The following is a 26,702-nucleotide window of genomic DNA, read 5'->3' on the forward strand; positions in this document are numbered from 1 at the left end:
GGTTGATGTGTGAAGTACATGGGGGTGGTGCCAGGCGGGGGAGGGCGGGAGAAGCGGATGGAGATTTCGTTTCTGGAGAGAATGGCAGAAAAAATCTTATGTTGCTCATAGAATCTAAAACATTGTACCTGTAGCCGCCTGGTTCTTGGAGTGCAGAACTAGCCTGGGATGATAAGCAGCACAGGAAGCAAATCGCAGGGTATTTTCTTGAACGATCTCCTGATGCAACTGTGTTTACGGCGCTCCCGTCAGCACCCAGGGGGAGCTTTCTAGCCACCAGACTCCCTCAACCTCCCGGGTCCCCGCGCGGGGCTCCGCCGAGGCGCGCGGTGGGCTCGGGGCCCGGCTGCGGCGGGGCGGGGAGCCCCGGCCTCTCCAGCGGGTGGCGGGGCGCGCGCCCACGCCGCACATTCCAGCCGGCCCGGGCGGCGACAGGTGAGGCGCGGCCGAGCACACACCCCCCGCCTGGGGGCCGCGCGGGCGGCTCCGGCCGCCGCGTGCCGGCGGAGGAGGGTCCCTGCGGCGGGAGCCGCGGCCGAGCGCGCCGGGGAGGCGGGGAGAGCTCCGCGCGGGGGCGCCACCACCTGCCCGGGGGAGGAGCCAGCGGGGCCCGAGTGTTCCGCGGCCGCGACGCGCCGGAGTCGCCGAGACCCGCGCGGACCATGAAGGGCGGCGACGGCATCGAGAACCCGGCTTTCGTCCCCTCCAGCCCCGACACCCCGCGCCGGACGTCGGCATCGCCCGCTTACGTCGATGTGTCGGTCTTGCCCACTAACGCCCAGCGCGGGGAGTCGGCGCCTCGGGAGCCCCAGAAGTTACCAGAGCCGCCTCTGCCTTCAGAAACTGCCCCGAGCCCCCCAGAACCGCCCGGGCCAGAGTCGCGGTCGGAATTCGAGGAGGGGCCCTGCGGATGGGGCGCCTTCCAGCCCCGGTGTCTGCAGCGCTGCAACACGCCGCGGGGCTTTCTGCTTCACTACTGCCTCTTGGCCCTCGCGCAAGGTAAGTCCGGCGCCCGCCGCGAAGGGCGGTGACCGGGCGGAGGGAGCGCAGGGGCGCGGGGTTCCCGGGCGGGGGGGCGCGGTGCGAGGGGACCCGGGTTTGGGACTTGCGGGTGTTCGCACCGACGTCGACCAACCAGGTTCAGGCGTCCACGTCTGGCAGACCCCTGTATCCTAACATGTCAAACTCGCGGTTCAAGCATTTTTCTGGCATGTTCTACCTCAGTTGAGCAGATTGCAGATACACATTTCTAGAAATCTGGTGGTTTTTCTTTTTTTGGAAGGGGGTTGGAGGGGTGAGGGGAACATTTTGCCCCAGGGGAATCCGTTTTCTATCTCAACAAAGCATACTTTTGGCCAAATCCGCATTGAAGGGATTTTTAACTTTGTTTCTGGAAGGAAAGGATTAATTTGCAGATGAGGGCGGGGTGGTTCTCCTAGGGTGAGCTTTGCAAATGCACACATATATTTTTCATATGCCATCTATAGAAGTAGACTTACCCGTACGCATTTCTTGTTTCGTGAGTATCGTTTGAGTTGTACGAGGGTGCAAGTGGGGGCTAGTGCGGAAGCCAGCCAGGGCTTCTGGCACCGCTGGAGGCTGAGGCTGAGACCTTTCAAACACAAAAGAGTTGTGCAGAATGTGTTTTGTTCTAGATCTCCATTGGGTACCCTGGGGACTATCTGAGAAACTCTAGGCTTATGCCCTCAGGACTTTGCTGTCGAAGACTGGTTTGGCCGAGTGACTGGTAGGGGAGAGAGGAGAAAAGGTCACTGACTGAGGGAAGGCGCTACCTTCTCTTGCACGGAGTGAAGAAATGGAAAGTTACACTAAGGTGACCTAGTGAGGAGTGAGGGCAGTTAAGGTGGAGCATCTGGAAGGACATGTTGAAGGCTAATTAGAAAATGATTGGGATGTACATATTTCGTGGTCATTTGAGTGGTACTTTTTTTTTTTTAAGATCTATTTATTTATGCATACAAGAGCTGGGGGTGTAGGCCAGAGTTGCGGAGAGACGGAGCTTTCATCAGAGATAGAGTGGGGAGCATAACATGTGGATTTACTGAAATACACTGCTAAGGGAAGCAGCGGGGAGACCGGAGAGGTCTGATGCGCCATGTGGGTAGCTCCCTGGCCAGGGATCGAACTTGGTCTGCAGAGGCTGTGAATAGCTTCATAGCGCTGAGACATAACCCCTTGTGCCACCAGGGAGGCGCCTTGAGTGGTACCTTTGATGTATTTTGTAAAGAGAATTGAAAACTGAAAGAAATGTAATCCAAGAAATATTTGGGTGGGGATGAGGAGTTAAAAATTGCTTTTAAAGATTAAGAAAAGACTAAATGTAGTTATATTCTTTTTGTTCTTATTCGTGACCTCAGTCTTAAAGGAACTCTGTGCCCCTAGCTTTGCATATGTTAGGTGCAAAGTAAGTGTTGAATTGCAAGTGAAAGGCAGCTCTTCCAGGAAGGTACAGTAGTTTAGTTACTTCTTTTTTACTACCATTCTTGTCCCCACCAAAGTTCATGTACTCTCAATGTTTTATCTGAGTTGTCTAAAAACAGTGAGAAGAGCTAAAGGAATGCAAAGTTCAAAGAAATTGGGACCCCAATAATTCTTTTTTTTTTTTAATTTTTTTTTATAATTTTTTTCTCCTTTTTTTTTATAGAGGCATGTTTTATTTGTTTGTTTGTTTGTTTGTTTATACATGCACTGGGTACAGTCAGAAGAGCAGGAGGGTGAGAGAATTCACCAGAGCCAGAGCGGGGAACAGAACAGGCAGACTGAAGAAGTACACTGCTGAGGGGAGCAGCGGGCGGCAGGAGAGGTCTGCGCGCCATGTGGGACCCTCCTCCAGTGACTGGGGAGCAGCCGGGGATCGAACCAGCGCCGCAGAGGCTGCGGGCAGCTTCGCAACCCAGCGCTCAACCGCTGCGCCACCGGGGAGGCCCCCCAGTAATTCTTGTCTTGCATTTTTATCTTAAAATGTATTAGGATCTTTTCATATTAATCCAGATTGCATCATTTTGTATTTTGTATAAATTTTAAAAAGTCAAATATAATTGACAATTGTAAAAAAATTTGTCAGGTTTAGTCTGGAGCTCATTCTATGCAGAGATCCCCAAATTTCAGAAGCATAATCTTACGTAAAACAGTGACCTAATAAATTAATTTTTGTCTTAGTTTAACATTGAATAACTGAAAACATATCATGTTTCTCAAATATGATACTTTGAGAAGACCATTTTCATGATATAGAAATAGGTGTTTAATTGAGGGGAGGATAAAAACTTGCCAAATGAGTTTACTTAATACAGCATTTTTCAAAGATAAACAGGATATCTCTTAACACTTAATTTCCTTCTATTTTGATGCATTCACAATAGACACAAAGAGTATGTAGTCTTTTCATGGAATTTCTTTTCTTTTTCTTTTTCTTTTTTTTAAGCAGAGTTCTTGGAACTTGTATAGCATAGAATTCAGGTTGGGATCCATAGGCTTAAGCTGCTGTTCTTTATAAAAGTTTACAAATCATCTACTTCTTCAGATAACTTTTTAATTTTTTTTCTTTTGTATCAAGGTTTATCAAGACTATTTGCTCTAATGACTGACTTTTAATTAATATGGCACACGTGTTGGAAAGTTAGTTTTTGCATGGGTCGTATTTTCAGATAACTTTCTCCTTATATAGATATATCATTCCTAGGTACTTTAGATTCTTCATCTTCAAATCTCAGGAATTATAAATTAGCTTATGTATTACACAGTCAAAAAAAGTGAAAGTTATGTTAGGACTTTTCAAACCTGTTATATCAGTCTTGATAAAACAAAATTTGAAGTGATTGCACTCTTACTAATGCATGAATGAAAGGAAAGAATTTGTGTTATCCACTTCAGTAAAAGCTGCAACTAGTTAAACAAAATTTTATAATTTGATTATGCTTGATTACTTTGAATTTATTGTGATGTTTAAACTCCTGTAAATTTAATCAGTATCTGGACAGGACATGTTTGTTAAGTCTGTCAAAACTGGATGTCTAGCTTTCCTTATTTATTTTATTTTCCTCTACCACAGTTATAATAAATAGAAGTGTAAGGTTTTTGTTTTTTTTACTTTGCATACTATTTAGAATGTCAGTGATAGAAAAAAGACTGTTCATGTTTAGTTTTGCTGTAGGACTTTTTTTTTTTTTTTTAAGATTTATTTATTCATGCATACAAGAACTGGGATGCAGACCAGAGGTATGGGAGGGGAGCGGTGGTGAAAGGATTCACCAGAGACAGAGTGGGGAACAGAACAGGTGGATCTACTGAAATACACTGCTGAGGGGAGCAGCAGGTGAGACAGGAGAGGTCTGCTGCAACATGTGGGTCAGCTCCCTGGCCGGGGATGGAACTTGTGCTGCAGTGGCTGCAGATAGCTTTATAGTGCTGCATCTTAACCCCTTCCGCCACCAGGGAGGCCCCTGCTCTAGGACATTTTAAATAACTTTAATGTCTACAAGAGTGTTGGAAGGAAAATAAGAGGTTTGAGAACTCGATTTCACCTTTTTAAAGAATTAGTCAAGAAGTTCTCTTTTTATAAAGTGTTTAAGGATTGAGTAATTTGGGAAACACTGAGTAGTACTCTGTGACCTCATGTACTATTTGTAATTTTTCCAAGTGAGGTTGATGGGATGCTATCATACGTTTGGACATGAGCAAAATGGCTTCATGAGACTTTATTAGTCTGACTTTTTAATTGTTATGTGAAGAGAAATGAATTAACTATAAGTTAGTAAGTGGTAAATGTCAGTTTTAATACACCAATATTCACATGCTCATAATTTAAAAGTAAACTGATTTGTAAGGAAGTGTTTGAAGTGCTTAGCTTTGAAACGTTGAAACTTTAAAATCGGTGCATTTGCAAATATCAAAAGAAATGAACAAACTCTGGTACATTGTATTACTAATTATAATCTAGATGGCAAAGTTGTAATAATGCACATATATTTTCTTTTCTCTTTAGGTGTTGTAGTCAATGGCCTGGTAAATATTAGCATTTCCACCATTGAGAAGCGCTATGAAATGAAGAGTTCCCTGACAGGCCTGATATCATCAAGCTATGACATATCATTTTGTTTGTTATCTTTATTTGTTTCATTCATTGGTGAAAGAGGACACAAACCAAGATGGCTTGCATTTGCATCCTTCATGATAGGACTGGGAGCACTTGTATTTTCACTGCCAAAATTTTTTAGTGGAAGATACCAAGTGGGGTCCCTTTTTGAAGGTAAATTTATGTTGTGTTTTTCTTGGCTTTAATTGAAGAAGTAATATGAAACTAGGTCACTTGTTCTATATTGTGAATCACTTGTACAGGCAACCAGGGTGAGGGCTTAAATGTCTTTCTTTGCTCTTGTTTTGTTATGTGAATTGTGTGAAGTAAGAGATTACTGAGACAGATTGTGTATTGTTTAATGCTTCAGTGGTTCTCCAAGTTTTTAATCCTCTGATACCCATTCCCTATGTTACAGACAGTCCTCAAAATTCAATGACCTGTTTTCCTTTGCAGGTGTTGTGATCTCATGGTGTTCTAAGGTCTATAGTTTCTAAGAGCTATAGTTTTTTCCCTTTGTGGTTTTATTTGCTGTACTTACAGCTCTGCACCCTGACATATTTATTCCTGATTTGTGATAGAGAGAAGTGAAATTTTTAGGAGAACTGAAGCTTTGCTTAGCAACTAAAGGTAGCTCTACTTAAAAGTACAACTTAGAGACTCAGAACTTAATGATTTATCTAACGTGCTTCTGCATTTAGTGAAGTACATTAATCCAAGGCTCAACGAGGAAATTTGATTATTCATAATTCTATTTTTTTCTTAGAGAATCAATTTTAATGAGGAAACAACTCTGGTAGAACTAGAGGAATGTGCTAATTAAAGTAGACCTTAACATTTTATTATCCTTCCTGGAACTTTTAATAGCAATAAAACCACAGGGCTACAGAATCAGAAGCTTTCAGGGGTTAGGCAAGGGAAGAAAAGAGTTATATTAAGAAAAAAATAAGAATTGGGGCCTGTTGCACTATAAACATTTTTTCTTAAAAGTTGGTATTCTTATATTGGTATTTATTTTGAAAGTGAATATTAAAGTTTTAAAAAACACCCAGGGTCAATTCCCAATTATGGGAGGTCAACAAATAGGAAATTGCTTTCCATAAAAAGTACGTACTTTGCAGCATGGTTTTAAGAGTGCACTTACTAGGTAAACGGACTTCATTTGGGAAATGAAAATGGAATATGCAAGCATATTGACTAATAGAGGATTTTTTAAAAAAAAATTAGTCAGTTTGTAATGAATGAGATGAGGAGAATATGTTATTAGTGGAAAGAGCACTTGTGTAGTTTCTAATTCTAGTACATTATCCAGTCTTGGGCAAGATTGAATAAGGCCACATTCCATGATTTCACTGGAAATAGCTTTAAGAACAAGTCACATTTTGCAGAATAGACATAAGCTGTAGATAACATCTTTAAAATGTTAGCATTAAGTGAAAAGTCTAAATTTTAGTCTGTCACACAAGAAACATGATACTGTTTCTATGATAGACAAAAATATTATTGTTTGTAGAACTCAGCTATTATCTGTGTTGAATCTAATCCCTTAGCTATTATCTATTATCTGTGTTGAATGTAATCCCTTACACTTGCAGTTGATAGGGTGCCCTACTTGTTCTTAAAGTATGCAAACTGGTAAGAAATCTGAATTTCTAAACTAAAACTTAAACACATATTCCAGTGCAAGAGTCTCATCTGTCCTCAGTGACTTTCTTAGCTTCAGCTCTTGCTTTACAGACCTTGAGTCGCAGTAAGTCTGAAAATGTATGTTTCCCAAAGGGAAATGACCACAAACTAAAATGTGTGTCCGGAGATGAAGGCTGAGGATTGCTGAAGCCACATCATAAACTTCCATTATATTACTGTGTACTGTGCAAGTTTCCCCAAATTCTTATTGATTTGTCTTAATCATATTTTTAATTATTTTAATTGAAGAATATGATATAGAGAAATTGACTAAATGTGTAAGATTTTTACTCTTAAGCAATAGCTTGTCTGCTACAAATGACAGCAAAAATTTAGGTTGTTCTTAACTTATTCTGTCATTTATACAATGATTGTTTATTGACATGGACTATAGGTGGTACTGAGATAGTGGTAAAAGGTACATGCCATCTATAGTTGGAATAAATAAATAAATGAACAAATAAGTAAGATAATTGAAGATTAAGTTGGGTGTATGAAGGGGACAAGTAGTATGAAGTAAAATTGTACAAAAGGAAAAATGTGTGTGCAAATGGGGCACAGGCTCTTATGATAACTGATAACAAGGAGACAGGCTTGAAAGAAGATTTCAGGGCCTCCCCTGGTGGCATAGCGGTTGAGCGCTGGGTTGCGAGGCTGCCCGTAGCCTCTGCAGTGCCAGTTCGATCCCCGGCCACCAGCAAGGGTCCCACAAAAAAAAAAAGAAAGAAAGAAAGAAAGAAGATTTCACAGGCTTGACAGAAGATTTCATGATCAACGGCCTTGGTGCAGGAAAGAACTTGGTAGGTTTTAAGTTAGTTTTGATCACTATAATCAAGGCAAGGGCGAAGGAGACATGAGATGAACTTGGAGAGACAGGTAGATGCCCCCATGGGTTATTCAGATTTTCCTTTCAGTGCAATAGGAAGTCATGAGACTTCTACACAGGGAGAGAAGTACATAACCTTATGATTTAAAATGATCATTTTGGTTTCTGAAGCCATTTGGGCTTATGGCTTTGGAGACACAAGAATAAATGGTAGGAAAATCACCCAGGAGGCTTTTAGCTTGTACTATAGTCCAGGTGAGAAATAAAGGTGATTAGGACTCTATTGGTAACAGTAGAGATTTAGGAGAGTAACTGATTTTCAATGTTTTGTGTTTTTTTTTTTTTTTAATGGGACCCTCGCTGGTGGCCGGGGATCGAACTGGCGGTGCAGAGGCTGTGGCAGCCTCGCAACCCAGCGCTCAACCGCTGCGCCACGAGGGGAAGCCTGATTTTCAATGTATTTTAAAGGAAAAAGAAAACTCTCTAATGGGTTTCTAATGGATTGTGAAGGATAATTGAATACCTTCATATTTGATCAACAGGGGCAACTTCTACTAAAATAAAATGTAGACTAGGTAGAGCAGGATTGAAAATGGAAATCAAGAATTCAGGTTTGGACTTAGTATGAACTGCATATTATTGATACATGTCTTATATTACAAAATAGGTCTTTGAACATACATGTTTATGTTAATGTGCAAATAATTCTTTATTCTTCATTCCTGGAAATGCTGACACTAGGTTTGAAGCGATTCCTTATGATAATTTTTGAAAGAAAATGTCACACTTAACTTTTAGAAAGGGATATACCAATTACTCTCCCATAGTCAAGAAAATGTTGGGTTCTTTTTTTCACTGAAAATTTTCTTCAATAGAAATGTCATTGTGGTATGTTAGTGTGTATGTGTAGGTGTTTACAATGTAACATACAAAATTTAGGACTCAAGTGGCAATTTATATCTAAAGGAACCCAGACATTTAGAGACAGAAGGAATATTAGAAATTGTAAATCCCTTTTTTAACAGTGCCCCACCTTAGGATAAGAGGTGCAATGAATTTAAAGCTATTTCATAGCTGGTCAAGAAAAACTAAAATTAATACTAGCTTTTATGCTTTAACATTCTTCAAATTTTTATTCCTCATAGAAAGTTTATTAACAACATCAAATAAAATCATTCTTTTGGATGAATTTAAGCCCTTCCTTTCCCAATACCAAACAGTCAGTTATAATGGCATGTATTTTCTTTAAAACATAATAACTTGGGGCCTCCCCGGTGGCACAGCGGTTGAATGCTGGGTTGCAAAGCTGCCCGCAGCCTCTGCAGCGCGGGTTCGATCCCCGGCTGCTCCTGGCCACCGGAGGAGGGCCCCACATGGCGCACAGACCTCTCCTGCCACCCGCTGCTCCCCTCAACAGTGTACTTTGGTCCTTCTGCCTTCCCTGCTCCTCGCTCTGGCCCTGGTGAATTCTCTCACCCTCCCGCGCTTCTGACTATACCCAGTGCTTGTATAAATAAATAAATAAATCTTAAAAATAATAATAATAATAACAACTTGTCTGTTCAAGTGAAATTAGTTCACTTTTGCAAATGTGGGATCTTATTACCAAAAATCTGAATTATTTGTCCAGTTCTATGGAGAGTATAGAAGAAACTGAAAATTTTAAGTGGGAAAAGGAAAACAAATGAGCTAAAAGTTTCCTGTAAATAAATTAGATGCAGGGAAAGTTCCAGTCTCCTTAGGTAACAGCATCACTTAAGTAGCCTAATGGGCATAACATTAAGAAATCCTCTTATTAATTGAAATCATGTAATTTTATTTGAAATTGACATTGAGAAAATTAACATATTCCCTTGTGTGTATTTTTGTTGCTGTTGTCTAAGTTTGAGGGAAACTAAGTTTGAGATAATTTCTGTAGGAGAAGATTAAAGTAATGTAATAGAGTTAGTAAGTAGATGGAAATAGAACATGAAATACAATTAACTTGGATAACATGAAAGATGAGTAGAAATAGGTGTTTAGAAGTAGTTTGAATTTTCTTTTGTTCTGTAAAAATAAATAAGTATGAAAGTATTTTTTTAGGGGGCAACTTTTATAAGACATAAGGGTTAGAGATAATTAACAGGTAAGATTTATCAAAAGAAAGTTTTGTGTTAGATACAAAAAAGAGGAACAATTAAAAAACAAGATAAACAATGCATCTGAAGGCAATTTTTTACATATGTTAACCAAACTGTCATAAAATATTTCCAAGGAAATCATTTGATCTCATTTTTTGCTATATTTAACATAGAATGAGCACTATTTTTTTAAAAGATTTATTTATTTATTTATACAAGCACTGGGTATAGTCAGAAGCACAGGAGGGTGAGAGAATTCACCAGAGCCAGAGCGGGGAACAGAACAGGCAGACTGACGAAATACACTGCTGAGGGGAGCAGCGGGCAGCAGGAGAGGTCTGCGCGCCATGTGGTACCCTCGCAGGCAGCTGGGGATCAAATTGGCGCTGCAGAGGCTGCGGGCAGCTTCTGCAGCCCAGTGCTCAACTGCTGCGCCACCGGGGGAGGCCCAGAATGAGCACTATTTTCATACAATTTTTAAATAGTTAAAAATAGTAATAAACAGTTGCTTAGCATGTAATATTTTGTTTTCATCTCAGCACTTTTTAATTCCTTTTGGATGAGTGGTTAAGCAAATAATTTTTTTGAGATTGTTTAAAACTTTTAGAGGAGAACCATTATCAATTACATTGGAATTGTAGAGGAGTAATTACTAAATTCAATAATACTCTTTTTCTTTATGCACTAATTGTGTGACTTTTCCTAGGTTTTATTGTCTTACTATTTTTCTTTCCATCCATTTCTCTCAAAAAAAAGGTGTCTCACCACTTTCCATTTGTCTCAGTAAATTTATACTGATTTAGATAAGTACTTCAGGGAGAGTTCTATACCAAAGAACTTGTATGCGGGGTGACTACTTTTAAAAGTTGCATTAGGAAAATGATTAGAGAGGTACTCAAAATTGAATTTATTGTGAGTTAGTATCTTGTCTTTTATCCTGTAAAAATATTAAGAGTTTTTTAACCACAAATTCAATACAAGATGCTTCAATTTTTGCTTGGTCTCTGAGTATTTGCCTTTCTTGACATTTCTTCTTCCTTATGGAAATAGATTTCATTTTTCTTATTTTGGTTTCATTGTAACTGAAAGGAATAAAGAGGAGAGGCAATTTCTTAGGTTAGAAGATATACTGGTGTAATAAAACCAGTGATTCAAATAGACTTTTAAATGTAATATACACAACAAAAGAGGTAGAGCTAAGTTAGACATCACCAATGCTCCAGATGTGAAACTATAAGTTTTTATTATCAGAGGCACTACTGTCTTCCCCAGACTTCTTAGTGTATGTGAATTATCCTGCATAGTTGCTGCCTTTATTTAATCCTCTTGGAGATCCTGATTCAGTGACTCTGGAGAAAAAATTGCTCAGGTTATTTTATCAATTTGGGGGATTCATGTCTGGTTTAGTGTTTAATTAGTTTGTAGTTTAAATTGTGGACATAAAAAGGTTTCTTTTATGTCAGGATTATTGCTTTAAAATATATCTGTTTTTAAAATAGGATTTTCACAACCATCATGGAAAACTTGGTACTTGAACATTGCCAGTTTGTTGAAATTCATGTAACTGTAGCTTTGAAAATAGAAGGAAGTCACAGATAAAAATAAGTAGGAAAGCAGTTATCAATGAGATATTATCACAAACTCACAGCTATAATTTGCTGAGAGTTAATTAAGAAATCCATGACCTTGAGCAGGAGAAAACAGTGTGGTAGGATTTCCCAAAGTATGACCTGCAAACCCCATTTCTTGAAGGTGCGAAGTTAACTTAAAAATGTGTTCTGTGGTTCAGTGAGTTTGGGGGGAAAAATGAAAGTTAAAATGGTGTCTCTATTGCATCATGAAAATTGAATGCACTTTGTGACTCTTTAGTTAGAGAACATGATATGTGAGTTCTGAATTTACTGAGCAAGGGTCTCCATTGTTTTGCTTGTCCTTTTTACCCTGCTTCCACTGCTCACTTTGCCTTCCCTCCACAAGTTAGTGTTTCCCTTTATTTAATGGCTTTAGAAAATCAACAGTCTGCTGTCATATGTCTATGTGATTTTGAAAGTCCTTGTTGAATAAAAAGCTTCATTATGGCCAGCACCTTGAACAGCATGTAAGATATAGTAGGTGCTCAAGGAATGTTCGTTGAGGTGTCCTATATGTTAGTGAATGAATAGATCCCTTCAATAGAGGCATATTAGGACCACATGCTTTGTGGCAGATAAAGTCAGTTTGGAATTCTCTGTCATTATTTTCCATTAACTTGGGGGGTCAAAGAATAATGGGACATACTTTCCATTTATTTATTTATTTATTTATTTATCACAGAATTGGGGGGAATTGTGTATCAGAGTCAAAAATTATTTGCCATAACAGCCTCTTTCCTTTAGACTTGAGATCTGAAAAAGTTGCAGCATGGAAAAGGAAGCTAATGTGAGAAGCATAAATAGATAAAGTAATGAAATACTTTGATACTCCAGTCTTCTTTTTGGTCTTGATCACCCGATAAAATATTGATTTCACTAAATTATTTACGATACTTGTAAGGTGGAGCTAAAATGTCAGGATTATTTCATAGACTTAATAGTGGTTTCCCTTATTTATCTTTATGCATAAAATAAAAAGGAAATCTGATAGGGTTTTCAAGTGTTTAACCAGATAGAACGTGGGAGATAATGATTAAGCAATGCATTTTGTACTCCCTCGAAAAGGTTGGTGAAAATGTGGTTTGTGGCAAGAAAAGAAATGAGGAAAATCTGTTTTCTTAGTCACTGCATTAAAATGCTTTTATTAGTCAATGTGTATTTCAGTGTATGTTTTCTCTTTATTTGAATGTTATCACATTACATTGAGTGCAAGCATGCAGCAGTCTATCAGCACTAGGTAAAACTGAGTTTAAATTTTTGCTTGAATACTGTAATAGAGCTCTGTGACCCTGGACAAGTTTCTACAGCTTTAAATGACGATAATGATAACTGCTTCTTCATAGGAGCTTATGCACCTACAGTACCAAGTTTGTCATAGGTGTTCATTAAATAGCAGCATTGAATCATAATATTCATTGATAATTAAGGAACATTTATATTAATGCAAAAAATAAACTACCTTTCTTGATTTGTTTAGCTATTGGCCATGGAAGTTATAAAATATGAATAAAAGTATTTCAATAATGGTTCATTTGATATTGACATACCTCAAAGTCTGACTAAAGACTTTTAAAGTAACAAGTTAAAAGAGTTTTAACTAGGGCTGTTTTCGGGATTGTATTCTTACACAGTACTTAGAACACATTCATGCACACTCATGCCCACCCACATGCTCTTACTAACATTCATGCATCTGTATTGCATTTACTCATGTACATTCAAATGCACCTTTTAAGGAAAAGAGGTTTTGGATTTAGGGATATCAATTTTTTTAATTTAGAATATATATTGGACATTGTTTGATATTAACAAAGACAACTTTGGAATACTTATGCTTTCAAGTTATTTCATTTTATAATTGTTTTAATTAACTGCCATTTATTGTTTTTATTTTTAGGTGGAATTAATATAGCATTTTGTATAGTTTGTAGCCTGCAAACATTCTTATTCTTAGCATTCCAATTACTATTTTAAACTTTTTCATAGAGTTGGATATTTATATTTTAAAAGTTTTGTATTGTATATTACCTCAATGTAAATATTTTGTGTTTAAAGATTTTGCTCTATTTTGGTAATTATATAGTATTTTACATTTTGTAATTGATTTTTTCTACTCAGATTAATTTTCTAAAGACTCATTAGGGTTTTATTTAGTAATTGTTCATTCTTTTTTATTGCTAATTAGTAAGCATTTCATGGTATTTGTGTGCCATGGCTTATTTAATCATTCGTACTAAAGGAAATGTGGTTTGACTCAGTTTACTGTCTAGTCCAAATAAGTTATGGACATTTCTGCATAGATTTTTGTGTCAACATAGTTTTCATTTCTTTGGGGTAGATTCCTAGGAGTAAAACTACTGGGTCATATGATAGCCCTATGTTTAGATTTTTAAGAAACTGTAAAACTGTTTTCTAAAGTACGATTTTGTATTCCCATCAGCAGTGTTTCAGTGATTCAGGTTTTTTTCCATCCTGGTCAGCATTTGTAACCATTGTTTTTATTTCAGCCAGTCTCACAGGTTACAATGAAATCTTACTGGTGTTTTAATTTGCATTTCTGTAATGGCTAAAGATGTTGATCATCTTCGCTTTTCCTCATTTACCATGTGTTTATCCTCCTTGGCATAATGTCTGCCTGTGTCTTTTATCCATTTTCTAATGGATTGTTTATTGTTTAGTTGGGTTTTGAGAGTGGTTTATGTATTCTGAGTACAGCTCTTTGTCAGATCAGTGGTTTACAAATATTATCTAATTTGTAGTGCTTTTTTTAAGATTTATTTTTATTTATTTATGCATACAAACACTGGGGTGCAGGCCAGAGAAAGGGGGGGTGGGAGGATTCACCAGAGAGAGAAAGTGGGGAACAGAACAAGTGGATCTACTGAAATACACTGCTGAGGGGATTAGCAGGTGAGTCAAGAGAGGTCTGTTGCTCCATGCAGGTAGCTCCCTGGCTGGCCTGGAATCAAACTTATGCTACAGAGGCTGAGGATAGCTTCACAGTGCTATGCCTAACCCCTTGTGCCACCAGGGAGGCCCCATTTTGATTTTTCTATAGTGTTTTGAAAATGTTTCTTTGGAGAACTGTTGAGTGTTTGTTTTGGGCACTACAATCAGTCTTGGTATTATATTGTTAGACTCTGGATTTTTTGAAATGTGTTTAGCTGCTTTGCCCCCCACTGCTATGAATGGTTTGAGATGGGGTGGGTGCTGCCATGGCTTTTGACAGTTGGGAGAAAAGTCCAATTTCCTTCTTATCCTAGACAACACCTAAGAAGGAGACAGCCTCCTTGTTACTGTTTGTTGTTGTGACAGGTAAGAATCCCCACTAGAACTCCAATAATATCACCTTATCTGGGAGAAGTAGAAGTGACTTGAGACTATTCCCCTTGTGGCTGCCACTGACAACACCTTGAGCGGTATGACCTTGTTACCCCTGGACAGTGGTGAATGTCCTGACCCTTCATTATGTTCCTCTTATTCCAACTCACTAGCAGAAAGAGGAGTAGGTGCTGTGGAGATAGTAAGGTCTCCACTGGCACCAGGAGTAGAGTTGTTACCTCTTGGTGGAGATGAAAACCCTAGATCCCTTCCAACCTTCTCTGACACCCTTGTATACGTAATTGGGGCACCTTGGTATAGCCTGTACATAGGGTGGATGTGGGTGTAATTGTGGTTGGGATCCCCAGTTTTCTTTATGGTGTTTAAGTAAAGTCATTTTTGCTTATATTTTTCTACCTTGACTTATGACTCTTTTCTTGGTTTTGTGGTTAGAAACATCAGGGTTTTTTGTTTTGTTTTGTTTTTTTTTTTCAATAGTCTGTGCCCTTTGGCATATCTGGGTTGCTGGTTCATTTGGCTCTAAATATGGGATATATGAGAACAAAAATGTACCCAGGGCACTTACCATATTGCTCTCCCTTGGTTTCTGTATCAATAGCCAACCTTTTTTCTTCTATTCAATTCAGATATGTCTTATTTTTTTATATGTATTATGTACAGGGTTTTAATTGTATTCAGAGGAGAAATGGGGAAAGGGAGTCCTCTGTGTTTCAGTAATCGTTGTGTCCCCAGCATTTGCAAAATGCTTGGGGAAATATAACATCTGATAAAGAAATTGTCTGTAACTGAATAAGGGGCATTTAACCTTCCATTTGGATAGATTTGATTTCACTTTAGTAACAAATAACCCCAAGATATCAGACATCTTGGTTTAAGGCAGCAGACATATTTTTCATTCATGCGCTTTCTTTTCAAGTGCCCACACAACATATATCGAGGTAGACTGGGCCATAAAGCAAATTCAGATAAGATTTAAAAGAATTAAAGGCATAGAGATTAGGTTTTCTGGCTACAATGAAATTAAAATAGGTAACACTTGTTCAGAGAAATACTGAAATTGTACTAGAGAAGATGTTAGTCTTTTCCCTTGAATAAATCCTACCTCTTCTTGGGAGGGGCTTCATAATTCTTTATTCTTTATGTATTCTTTTTTGTTATCTTTGGCTACATTTGAAGAATGCAAATGGAGAATATATTCCCTGGATGCTTGGAAATTGTTATTCTAGAGTTTCCTAATAGAAATTTGCAAACTAAGGGTTATTTTAGTATCTATATTGTAAGATTTATTTATGCATACAAGAGCTGGGGTGCAGGCCAGAGATGTGGGGGATGAGAGGATTCACCAGAGACAGAGTGGGGAACAGAACAGGCAGAACTACTGAAAATACACTGCTGAGGGGAGCAGCAGGTGAGACAGGAGAGTCTGCTGCACAATGTGGGTCACCTCCCTGGTCCAGGATTGAACTCGTGCTGTGGTGGCTGTGGATAGTTTCATAGTACTTCATCTTAACCTGTTGTACTGTTGTAGAGCATCATTTCCCCCTAACAGTACCACAAGGGAGGCTCCTATTTTAATATTCATTCAGTCATAATCACTCTTAGAAGAGGCTGGTGGTTTACTTGCTGGTTGTACAGCTATTTCAAAAATTTTTAAAAAAATTTTGAGGCTATGTGTTGCATTGACAACACTGCAGTGACAAACGGGAGTTCTGGAGCAAGATGTAAGATGCAGGATCTGCCCAAAGAGCAAGATCCTGTCCTTTTTGTTGATAGAATAATTATACAGCATCAGTTGTGTGGGGAAGGAGAACAAAAATCAAAGGAGGAGTTAAACTAGAAAATGTGCTCTGTCATCTGTAGTATCTGGGGTTGTGAGTCTGCCCTCCAGGCACTTCTCACCTGATTGATAACTTGGTATTGTAATTGAGGTCAAACCCTAGATCCCCAGCCATGGTTTCAGTCTTATCAACAAGGTGTTCCACTGATCAGCTCCTGCTGTCCCTTGTCATAAGTACATCAGTCAGTGGTGTTCCAGGTCATACCTCTTGATGCATAGCCTTCCCAGGGTGATCAAGCTTTCTGCTCTTGATTGATTTGAAAGATACCTTGTAGGGTTGGGTTCCTATAACTGATTTCCCGGGCAGTTTTGACCTTGTAAGGGAATGTAGAACTGTAGGTAACAAAAACGGTGCCAAACAGGCTGCTTAGGATTAGCAGACCCACAGCTATGTTGACTTATAATACTGTATCTGTTTTTTTTTTTTTTAGGGGTATAGATTCACATGTCTTTAATGAATATTTCCACACCTCATCCACCATCAAAATAACCTCCACCAGTAACCCCACCACAGTCCATTGATCCCCGCACCCCCAAACTCAGTTTTACAGCCAAATTTCAAAGATTTGTTTTGGTTTCATTTTGTGTTTTTGTGTAGTTCTTTATATTCTACATATGAGTGAAATAATTTGGTACTTTCTTTACTCCTTTCTTCTCTCTGGACTTAAGTCAAATTAAATCAATCAGACTAATGGAAGAATCATGGCTTTTGGTACTTTTCTCAGAGCTACATTTTCCAATTAAAGTATTTGGGTGGTATGACTATAATTCTTTCTGTGGTATCATGAATGGGGGTGCCATCACCTTGATTTGTTCCTTGCCAAGTCTGTTTTATTGATCTTTACTACTCAAAGACCTACTAAATTCTGTTGTTTACCTGATCTGAATGCAGAACTCTTGCTTCTTCCAGTTATAAAATTCTATGCTTTCTATTACCTTTCATCCCACTTAGAATATTCAGAAAAGATCCACTGGTCACAAAAAATGTTACTATTGTCACTAATAATGGCTTATTGGAAGAGATCAGAAAGGCAGTGTCCTACAAAGTTATATGGGATGTTTCTTTTTTTTTTTAAAGGTTTATTTATTTTGCATACGAGAACTGGGGTACAGGCCAGAGGTGTGTATGTGTGTGGGGTGGGGAGGAGGTGAGAGGATTCACCAGAGACAGAGAGGGGAACAGAACAGGCAAATTGACTGAAATACACTGCTGAGGAGAGCAGCGGGCGAGTCAGGAGAGGTCTGCTGCACCATGTGGGAAGCACCCTGGCCGGGGATCGAACTCAGGCTGCAGTGACTGCAGATAGCCTCATAGGTTGCGTCTTAATCCCTTGTGCCACCAGGGAGGCCCTATATAAAGGCCCTATAATAAAGGGAGGCCCTATATTACCTTTTATCTGGACTTTTTTCCTATGGACTCAGGGTAATAAAAAGTGTGGGTGATACCTAATAGAATAGAATAGTGCTACTTTTGTTCTTGTTAAAGATGTTATTTTCTAGGATACATTTTTTGGTGATAGAATTTTGATTACATCAAACTGATTCCCAAGACCTAATGTGGTTTTTAAATTTCACTTACTACATTGTTTAATCTATTTAGCTATCTTTTTTTCCATATTAATCTGTTAATATCCTCATGATTTCAATTTTTTCAGCATTTCTTCCTAATTTCATTTTCATTACTATAATAATATTTAGAACATATTAATTGGTATTTATGAGGTGTTAAATTTTATAATATCAATTACCTTTGTTACTATATCCTAATTTTTTTGTGGCATATAGGGGTCATAACAGTTCATCTTTTAGTAGCTAAAATATGCTTGGTTTATGTTAACTACTCAGTAAATGCTTAATAAATTGAATTAACATCCAGGGCTTTTTTGCTGTGAAATCTAATTTAATCTTATCTTTTTATAGTAACCCTTAATTTTACATATATTCAAAAAGACCTGTATGATACATATTTTGTGTATGAATACACATATTCATTTGCCATCTAAATCCTGGGAGATAGAAACCAAATGACTGTGGTAACCTTCAAAGAGTGTTGATGCAATTACTGAAACAATTTCTGAGACTGATGTGACACTTATGTTAAGAAATTCAGTATTTCTTGGGTGAAAACCAATCTTAATCAAATAATAGGGTTTCCCAAATCCTCGCCAGTTCCCAGACCTAAGGGAGTTCATAGATTCTAAGCTCATTATTGATAGGGAAACTGGATGGATCTCTGATACGCTTTACAATATGGCCAGGGCTATGTTTTTCTTCCCCTAAACCCACCCTGAAACCTTTTAGTTTTAATGAATATGAAATGATCTCTGGAGTTCTTGAATATTGCTATGGTCCATTGGTAAAAGAGGACTTAGGAGGTCCAATGGTAAGAGTTAACCCAAAGCTGCTCTGTTGCACAGTAATTGCAGATTCCCATGCTGTAGTTATTTACCAGTCTTAAAATGTTAGTATCTACCAAGGGGTACCTAGGGAGCAAAATACCAAAATACAAAGAGTATGTGATCTAAAAGAGGTCCTACCATCCTCATGCAAAAAAAGCAAAGGAGGCATATTCTTAGTGTGAAAGATTTTTAATAGGGTTGTATGCATAAGAAGAGAGAAGAAAGGATTTCAAGGAATAGTTTCTCATTAAAACTCCAAAAATTACCCATACTCTCATGGGTAAATGCCCAGCCAAACAACCTTGACCCAAAGCAGTGCTTCTGAGGCTAGAAAGCTTGCCACAAGTCTAAGACACCTTCTGGAAGGAACCACAAGGTAAAGGTTAGGCAACTCACAGAGAGCTAGAACAGGAGAGACTCGAATTCAAAATATACCACATAATCCAACATGAAGTCCAGATAATGGCTGCCATTGTCTCTGCCAAGGACCAGGAACAGACTCTTTACATATTTCTCAGCCATGTATCTTTTCTAATTGTCTCTATGATCCTTACTTCATGTGTCTTCTCCAAGTCACTCTTTGTACTCTTACTCAAAAAGTCTGGTCTGTGGCTTGCTGGGAGTTGTAGTGCAAGGCTGATGCATGTAATTGAGGGTGGGGGAAATGGTAGCCTTTCGCTGCTCCTCCCCCCCTTTCATGGAGATGTATCCGTAACATTAGGATCTTGATATAGGTGAGCCAGCAGAATCCCAATATTAACTGCTTGACCTGCAGATTGACAGGTGATAGAGGAACAACTAAGTAGAAGACCCTGAATAATACAGTAAACCAGAAGTAACACAGTATCCTTAAGGGAAGTATGGAATTTAATGACACTGCTAAAGACTTGAAAGATCTATGGGTGATGGTGATTCTACTCTATATCCTGACTTGTTTTCACGTATTTGCTATAAATGCACAACAAAGTCATAGAAAATGAGAACGATCATAATATAATCAGATGGTGATAAAAATTACAGACAGCGGGCCTCCCCAGTGGCACAGCAGGTTGAGTGCAGCACTGAGAAGCTGTCTGCAGCCTTGCAGCATGGGTTCGATTCCCAGCCAGCCACAGAGATTCCCACATGGCGCAGCAGACCTCTCTTGTCTTGCCCACTGCTCCCCTCAGCAGTGCTTTCAGTCTGTGTGCCTGTTCTGCTCCCCACTCTGTCTTGGTGAATCCTCTCACCCTCCTATGCCAGCTATTGTATAAATAAAAAATAAATCTTTAAAAAAAAAATTACAGCCAGGATCCTGGATTTGATACCTTTTTGGTAGTAAATCAGCATAGCCCACAACATCTTATATGTAGCCATATCTAGCAGATGTTTCTTTCACTTCTCAGTTGCAAAGATAATCAGCATGGTTTACTTTTCTATGGTGGTACAAGGGTACACTATTATTATCTCAGTACTACATACATCCTCTTGCTCTTTGTCATAATATGTTCTAGAGCAGTGATTTTTCAACTGAGACCAGTTTTCCATTTCTGGAGACATTTTGTTTATTATTCTGGAGTTAGGGCTTCCACTGTCATCAAGTGTGTATAGGCTAGGGACACTGGTCAATAACTTACAGTACACAGGAAAGGCCCCTAAAACAAAGAAGTATCTGGCCCCAAATGTTAATAGAGGCAAGCTTGTGAAATTGTGGTCTACATGGGGGTAGCATGAACATTTTGCTACTCACAGATTTATCATGCTGAGCTTCATGGTAGCAGGTTTATGCTAATTGAACTTGGTGACTTGAGGTATTTTAATGCCTCAGTAAGGCATATGCATCCCTGAAGATAAAAGCCCCAAAATGTTAAGGGGCTACTCTAACAGTTTCTAGAGACCCTGTGGCTTGGGCCGTGGTGCAATATCCACTGTGTACCTTGCACACTGCATTTGCACAGCTCTTGGTGTACCTTTTGGAATTGTGGAGATATCATCTACCTCACTTGTGTACATTACTCCAACCCATTTACTTGGTAGTGCATATGGCTTTCCCATTTGAGCTGGAACTGGAACATGACGAAATTCTGAAGTGAGTGCAGACAGTGTTTATGACATGTGTAGGAAGCTTCTGACAAGTCTCTTTGGGGAAATCACAGGGAAGTTCCCTATATTTTTATAATTAGAACATGCTTTCATCTGCTGACACTGTTGTCTGTTTTAAAAGCAATTTGGGCTGCTCTTAGAAACTGGTATGTTACACAAGAAATGATTATGACACCTTGTAACCTGAACTATCATAGTTCATATCATGAATTGTGCTTTGTAACTGTAACAAATTGTAATTAGTCATGTGAAGTAGCATTCATTGTTAAATGAAGTGGTAGATAAGAATAGGTTTGGGCAAGCATCTCTTAACTATGCTCCTGGTTTTTACTCCCTTGCCCTTTCTCTTTTCAGATGGAGAAGGGTTATCATTATTGGCAGACATTAACATGGCCTCAGTGTAAAAAACTGGGGACCTTATAAGGACTTCACAGAGAGTTCTCTGTAACTGGATAATAGAAGAGAAAAAAGCATAGACTGGCTTACCGATGTTTTTGCAAGGTGAGCAGGCCTCACTGAAAGTAGATGGCTTTCGAATAATAGCCCTAGTCAGGCATGTCCCTAAAAGGCAATGATAAGTAGAAATTTCACTTTTGATAGAAGGAGAGAGGTAGGTGGTACACAGGTCTATATATTCATTTGTTGACAATAATAAGCTGACAGAAGCTTGGAAAAAACAAACACAAATGTTGTTTATAAGGTACATGGAGTTCCAGCTGAGAGATGTGCAGCATGCCTGTTGGCATGGACCCAGATTTTAAGGATGTTTTTGTCATTCATTAATGTTCATTTAAGGGCGTCCTTTGTGGAAGGACACAAATCAAGAAGAGAGTCGGTTCAATGATTGTCAACCTGTGTTTTTCCCCTAGCCATGACAGGCTTGTGGAATCATCCCATGTAGAGAAATGCCTGATTTACCAACTCTGTCCCTGAAATCTTACAGGCCATAATATTCCTCAGGGCAACCATTATCCCCCAAGGCAACTCAAATGTTCTCTCCTGAGATAGCTATACTACATATGGATTTGTTTTCATTATCTGCAGTGCTTCTACCAATACCCAACCTTACTTGATTTACAAAGTGCCTTATTTGTTATCAGATTTTATATAACATCACTCTGACCAAAAAATACATTTGCAGCAAAAGAAGTATGGTTAACAAACTCCAAATTGTGTACCACAACAGATTAGGCCCGATTAACTCTATCCACCTGGCACTTTTGTCCCCTGGCTTCTAGTTGAAGATCACCCAATGAGTGTTGTCTTGTTGAGAAGAAAGAGGGTGTAATGTTTGCCTCCCTTTCATGTGCGCCTCACCAGACTGATGTGAAATTTGCTGTGCCCCTCTGCCTATGGCCACACTCTTAGAGGATTTCCACATAACTACAGTTCTTGCAGGGTTTCCATAAAAAGTATTAAATTTGACTTATTTATCCCTTTTTTCTGTATCCTGCTGATACACTTTTTTAACTGGATAATTTAAAATAATGCACAAGGATTCATTGTTTGCTCTTCAATATAAACTCTTCACAAAAGCCACTTTAGATAAATTAATTTCAGAAGACAGATTTTTGATTCACATTTCAGTTTACTCTGAAATAACAGTTTCATTTAAATTTTATGTAATTTATAGCCAATATTTTTATTTTAAAATATTTTCAAATCTCTTGGTATAAAATTGTACATAGAATTTTCTCATGTTTTAAGAATCCTTTATACATTTGTGGTCATTCTTATTCATGGAATTGGTTCTATTCATGGTATTCGATTCTGTTTTTCTTACAATGACTTTTATAACTAGTTAGGTAAGGGATTTGTATTTAAGAAAAGATAAAGATATTGACTTAATTTTTAAGGTTTTTTTGTCCTTTTATATGTTCTTACGATAGTCCGAAATTCTTACAGATATTTTGACTACACATCCCAAATTATGTAAATAACTGATTCTTCTATTGACTCAGTGAGGTTCCATCTGAGAGCAAGTCAGCCAGGTTGGTTGTGTGGGAAAAAGGCCCTCTTACCTTCTTGGCTACTGCAAAGATAGAGTTGTCTTTGAAATCCCTTGTGCTTTTTCTTCCCATCCCACCCTCTCTATTTTTATGAAGCAACCCAAGAAGGCCCTCTTGCCACCTGACTTATCCTGCCTCAGTTGTTGCAGGCAAGGGAAAGCAGGGCTTTAGAGTGCCACCCCTTGCTTCAGGAAGAACCGTTCTTGCTGTTCACTCAGTTCCTCTGCCAACAGCTGCCATTAGGTATGGCAAAAAGTGTCCTGCCTTGAGCCCTGTGCCTAGAGGAAGCCACATCACAGACACTGAAACCCAAACTTAGTTTTTCTCTTTAAAGTTTTCTAAGAAAAGTTTTTGAAAGATTGTAACAGGATAAGTGAACAGACATTTAGAGAAAAGGGATGTAGAGTGAGTTCCACTCTTCAGGACAGAAGGTGCTGTTTAGGTTTGGGAATTGTCAAGGTTAAACAAAAGTAGCAATGCTTTTTCTGAACTGGCTAGGAGATAGAAATGGGGGTAGAGGCAGAAAATTGTAGTCACTCCCTGGAGAGGGAGAAATAAGGTTGCCTTTGTTTGGTGTTAACTACCTCAAAGGACCTGATGTGAGAAATTAGGAGGGTTATATTCCTCTGAAGACTATGGTGCTTCAGAGACTTGGGCATGTCCTGGAAATACCATCAAGAAGGCATGGCTGGGGGAGTTTAATCCCATCTCAGATGACAGTATTCCTGTCCAACCTCTGGCTACAGGATGGGCCCAGAGGACAACATGGCCTTTTTTAGCCTGGGACAGATCAGACTGTGGACCTGTGTGGGGCTTGGCCTACATTGGCCTAAGCTTGATATTTAACTTCTAAATACTCTGGCATGCGTTTTTTTTGTTGTTGTTGTTTTGGGTTTTTTTGTTTGTTTGTTTGTTGTTTTTTGCTATTTTGCGGTTTTGCTTTAGGGCCTGCAAATGTTAGTGGGCAGGACTGGCCTCTGATTTGTTCATAAAACAAATTTCTAAGACTTACTTAATTGTATTGGCAACTCTCCTTGTTCATAAACAGTTTAGGCACTCCCTCTTGTGGTGTATTGTCAAATCACATGCTTTTAAATAAATTGAAAGCATTTGCATTTTGTCAGTTTTTGATTTCCCATTAGAAGTTAAAGTTCCAGGTTCAAATAGTTTCCTCAACTAACATTACCATAAAACTCAGAATAGATACATCTGTATTTTTAAAAGCTGTCTTACAGTAGATGCAATTTAATCATTTGTTACATTGAACTCTCAAGATCCTTGAGGCATCTCTATGGGATTAATGTTGCTTTAGAGAAGTCTAATGCCAGATTAGTGTTGATTTCTCTCGGCTTAAATGACTATCTCCCTGCCCCCACAACTGTCCAAAGAAATCTTACTTCATTTTAAAATCCACTGACTTTACAAAGGAGTATCTCTGAAACTTCAGCATCAAATTTTCCTGTGATGCGCTTTGCCCTTTTAAATTATAGATCAGTGTTCATTTATTTCAGGATAGTTTCCTCTAAATTTTACTTTTGAATATGTTTTTTTTTCTGTCTTGGTTGATTATTTATATGATTGATTTCCTTTGAATCTCATAATATTCTCACTAATCATTTAAGTCTTTTTTGTTCATTTAATTTCGTTTAGTATCAGACTCTTTTCCCATTATGATGTGACTTACTCCATGGTCTTTTATTATTATTATTATTATTATTATTATTATTATTATTTCATTTCTCTCCTGAGTTCTTTCAGTCTGGTTTTGGGTTTGGTTTTTTTTTTTTTCCCTTTCCTTCCTTTACCATATTTATGAGCTCTTAGAATCCCAGTTTCCAGCTTTTGAATTTAAGAGGCAGTTGTTTTCATCACCTTTTTCAAAGTATAGTAGTATAGTAATTTTTAAGTTTCTAGCATAGCAACATTTTTCTTGAGACTGTTCTGCCATGTCATTTGCTTTTCTTCTTTGGTTATTCACTTCTGAATGAGCAAATTATTACTTGAGCAGCTTTTTGTAATATGTTTTTATTCATTTTTGCTTCTACATAATATTAGCAGCTTAATGACTTGAAATACCACAAGAGGTATTAGCCAGACAGAGTCCAGAGTTAGAGACAACACAGCTGGATCATCTGCACAGAATCTCAAACTCAGGGTGTTAGCTGGTTGCATTCTTATTTGAGATTCTAGAGAAGAATCCTTTCCCAAGATAATTAAACTGTTGGAAATAGCTGTTTCTTGGGTAGAACTGTGATCCACCTTTCACAGATGATTGCCAACGGAGGCTGCTGGAAGCTTTAGAAAATTCCATATTCTTTGACATACAGTCCTCCATTTTCTTTTTTTTTTTTAAAGATTTATATTATTTATACAAGTGCTGGGGTACAAGCCAGATGTGCAGAAGGGTGAGAGGATTCACCAGAGACAGAGAGGGGAACAGAACAGGCAAACTGATGAAACACACTGCTGAGGAGAGCTGCGGCGAGACTGGAGAGGTCTGCCACATCATGTGGGATTCTCACCGGCTGGCCAGGATCAAACCCGTGGTGCAGAGGCTGTGAACAGCTTCACAGTGCTGCGCTCAACTGCCTGCGCCACCAGGGAGGTCCAGTCCTCCAAAAGCAGCAATGGCTCATAGAATCCTTCTTTATTTTAGATATTTTTCTTTCTTTTTTTTTTAAGATTTATTTATTTATGCATACAAGAACTGGGGTATAGGCCAGAGATGCCAGGGTTGAGAGGATTCACCAGAGACAGTGGGGAACAAAACAGGCAGATTGACAGAAGTACACTGCTGAGGGGGCAGAGGGCTAGTCAGGAGAGGTCTCCTGGGCCATGTGGGTTTCTCCCGGGCAGGTCGGGAATTGAACTTGTGCTGCAGAGGCGGTGGGTTGCTTTATAGTGCAGTGCTTAACCCCTTGCACCACCAGGGAGGCCCAGATATTTCTTTGACTTATGCTGCTAGCCAGAAAAAAACCTATGCTTGCAAGGGGGTCATGTGTTTATGTTATAGGGCAGCCCCGATACAAAACAGGGTGCCTGACTGTGGGTCCTCACCCGCACACTTAAAGGGACTTACCAATACTCTACTGCAGGCACACGCGAAAGGTTAGTAAAAGGTTTATTTACGAGGGAGGGGGAAATGAGGAAATGTACAGCTCAGGGAGAGTGGGAGACAAAGTTTTAAATGCGTCCTACCCGATCCACCGATCAGGAATCCCAAATGGCGCTCTGAGAGCTGGCCGTGAGCCAGGAGAGTGACAGAGCGAGAGACCCCAAGGCCCACGTGTTTGGTTTTTATACCCAACATGTCTGCTTAACTCCACCCTCAGGTCCCTGCCACCTTCCCTTTGGTGGTGACAGGATTTGTCTTTCCCAATGTCCTGATGGCTTTAGTCTGGAGTGGGAGTGGAGTCCACAAAGCCTGTATGGGATTAGCTCAGAACATCCTTTCCCCCTAACATTTAGAGTCAACAACCAAATAATCTTTCTGACTAATTCAAACTCAACTGGTTAAGAACCTTCAGTTACTCTGCAGAATTCCTTTTGCAAATATAACATAATCAAAGGTGTGTTACTGTCATGTTCCCAGACTTAAGGAATTTGTGATTTATAAGCAGTAGATTTCATCCTTGGTCTATATTCCAAGGTTCCTCACACACAAGCCCCCAAACC

The 26,702-nt window shown here is 39.0% G+C and overlaps 1 protein-coding gene across 1 annotated transcript in view; it reads left to right on the top strand.

The window, feature by feature from the left end:
• Positions 1–662: 662 nt before the first annotated feature.
• SLCO4C1 (solute carrier organic anion transporter family member 4C1) overlaps positions 663–26,702 on the top strand; it is a 55,415-nt gene continuing 29,375 nt past the window's right edge. Inside the window, exons 1-2 of the mRNA XM_037529401.2 lie at positions 663–999; positions 5,006–5,269. Of these exons, the coding sequence (XP_037385298.1) occupies positions 663–999; positions 5,006–5,269 (601 nt within the window). The remainder of the gene's footprint in view (positions 1,000–5,005; positions 5,270–26,702) is intronic.

Source organism: Talpa occidentalis, unplaced genomic scaffold (genome assembly GCF_014898055.3).
Source record: "Talpa occidentalis isolate TD23 unplaced genomic scaffold, MPIMG_talOcc4v2.1 talOcc4.6, whole genome shotgun sequence".
NCBI lineage: Eukaryota > Metazoa > Chordata > Mammalia > Eulipotyphla > Talpidae > Talpa > Talpa occidentalis.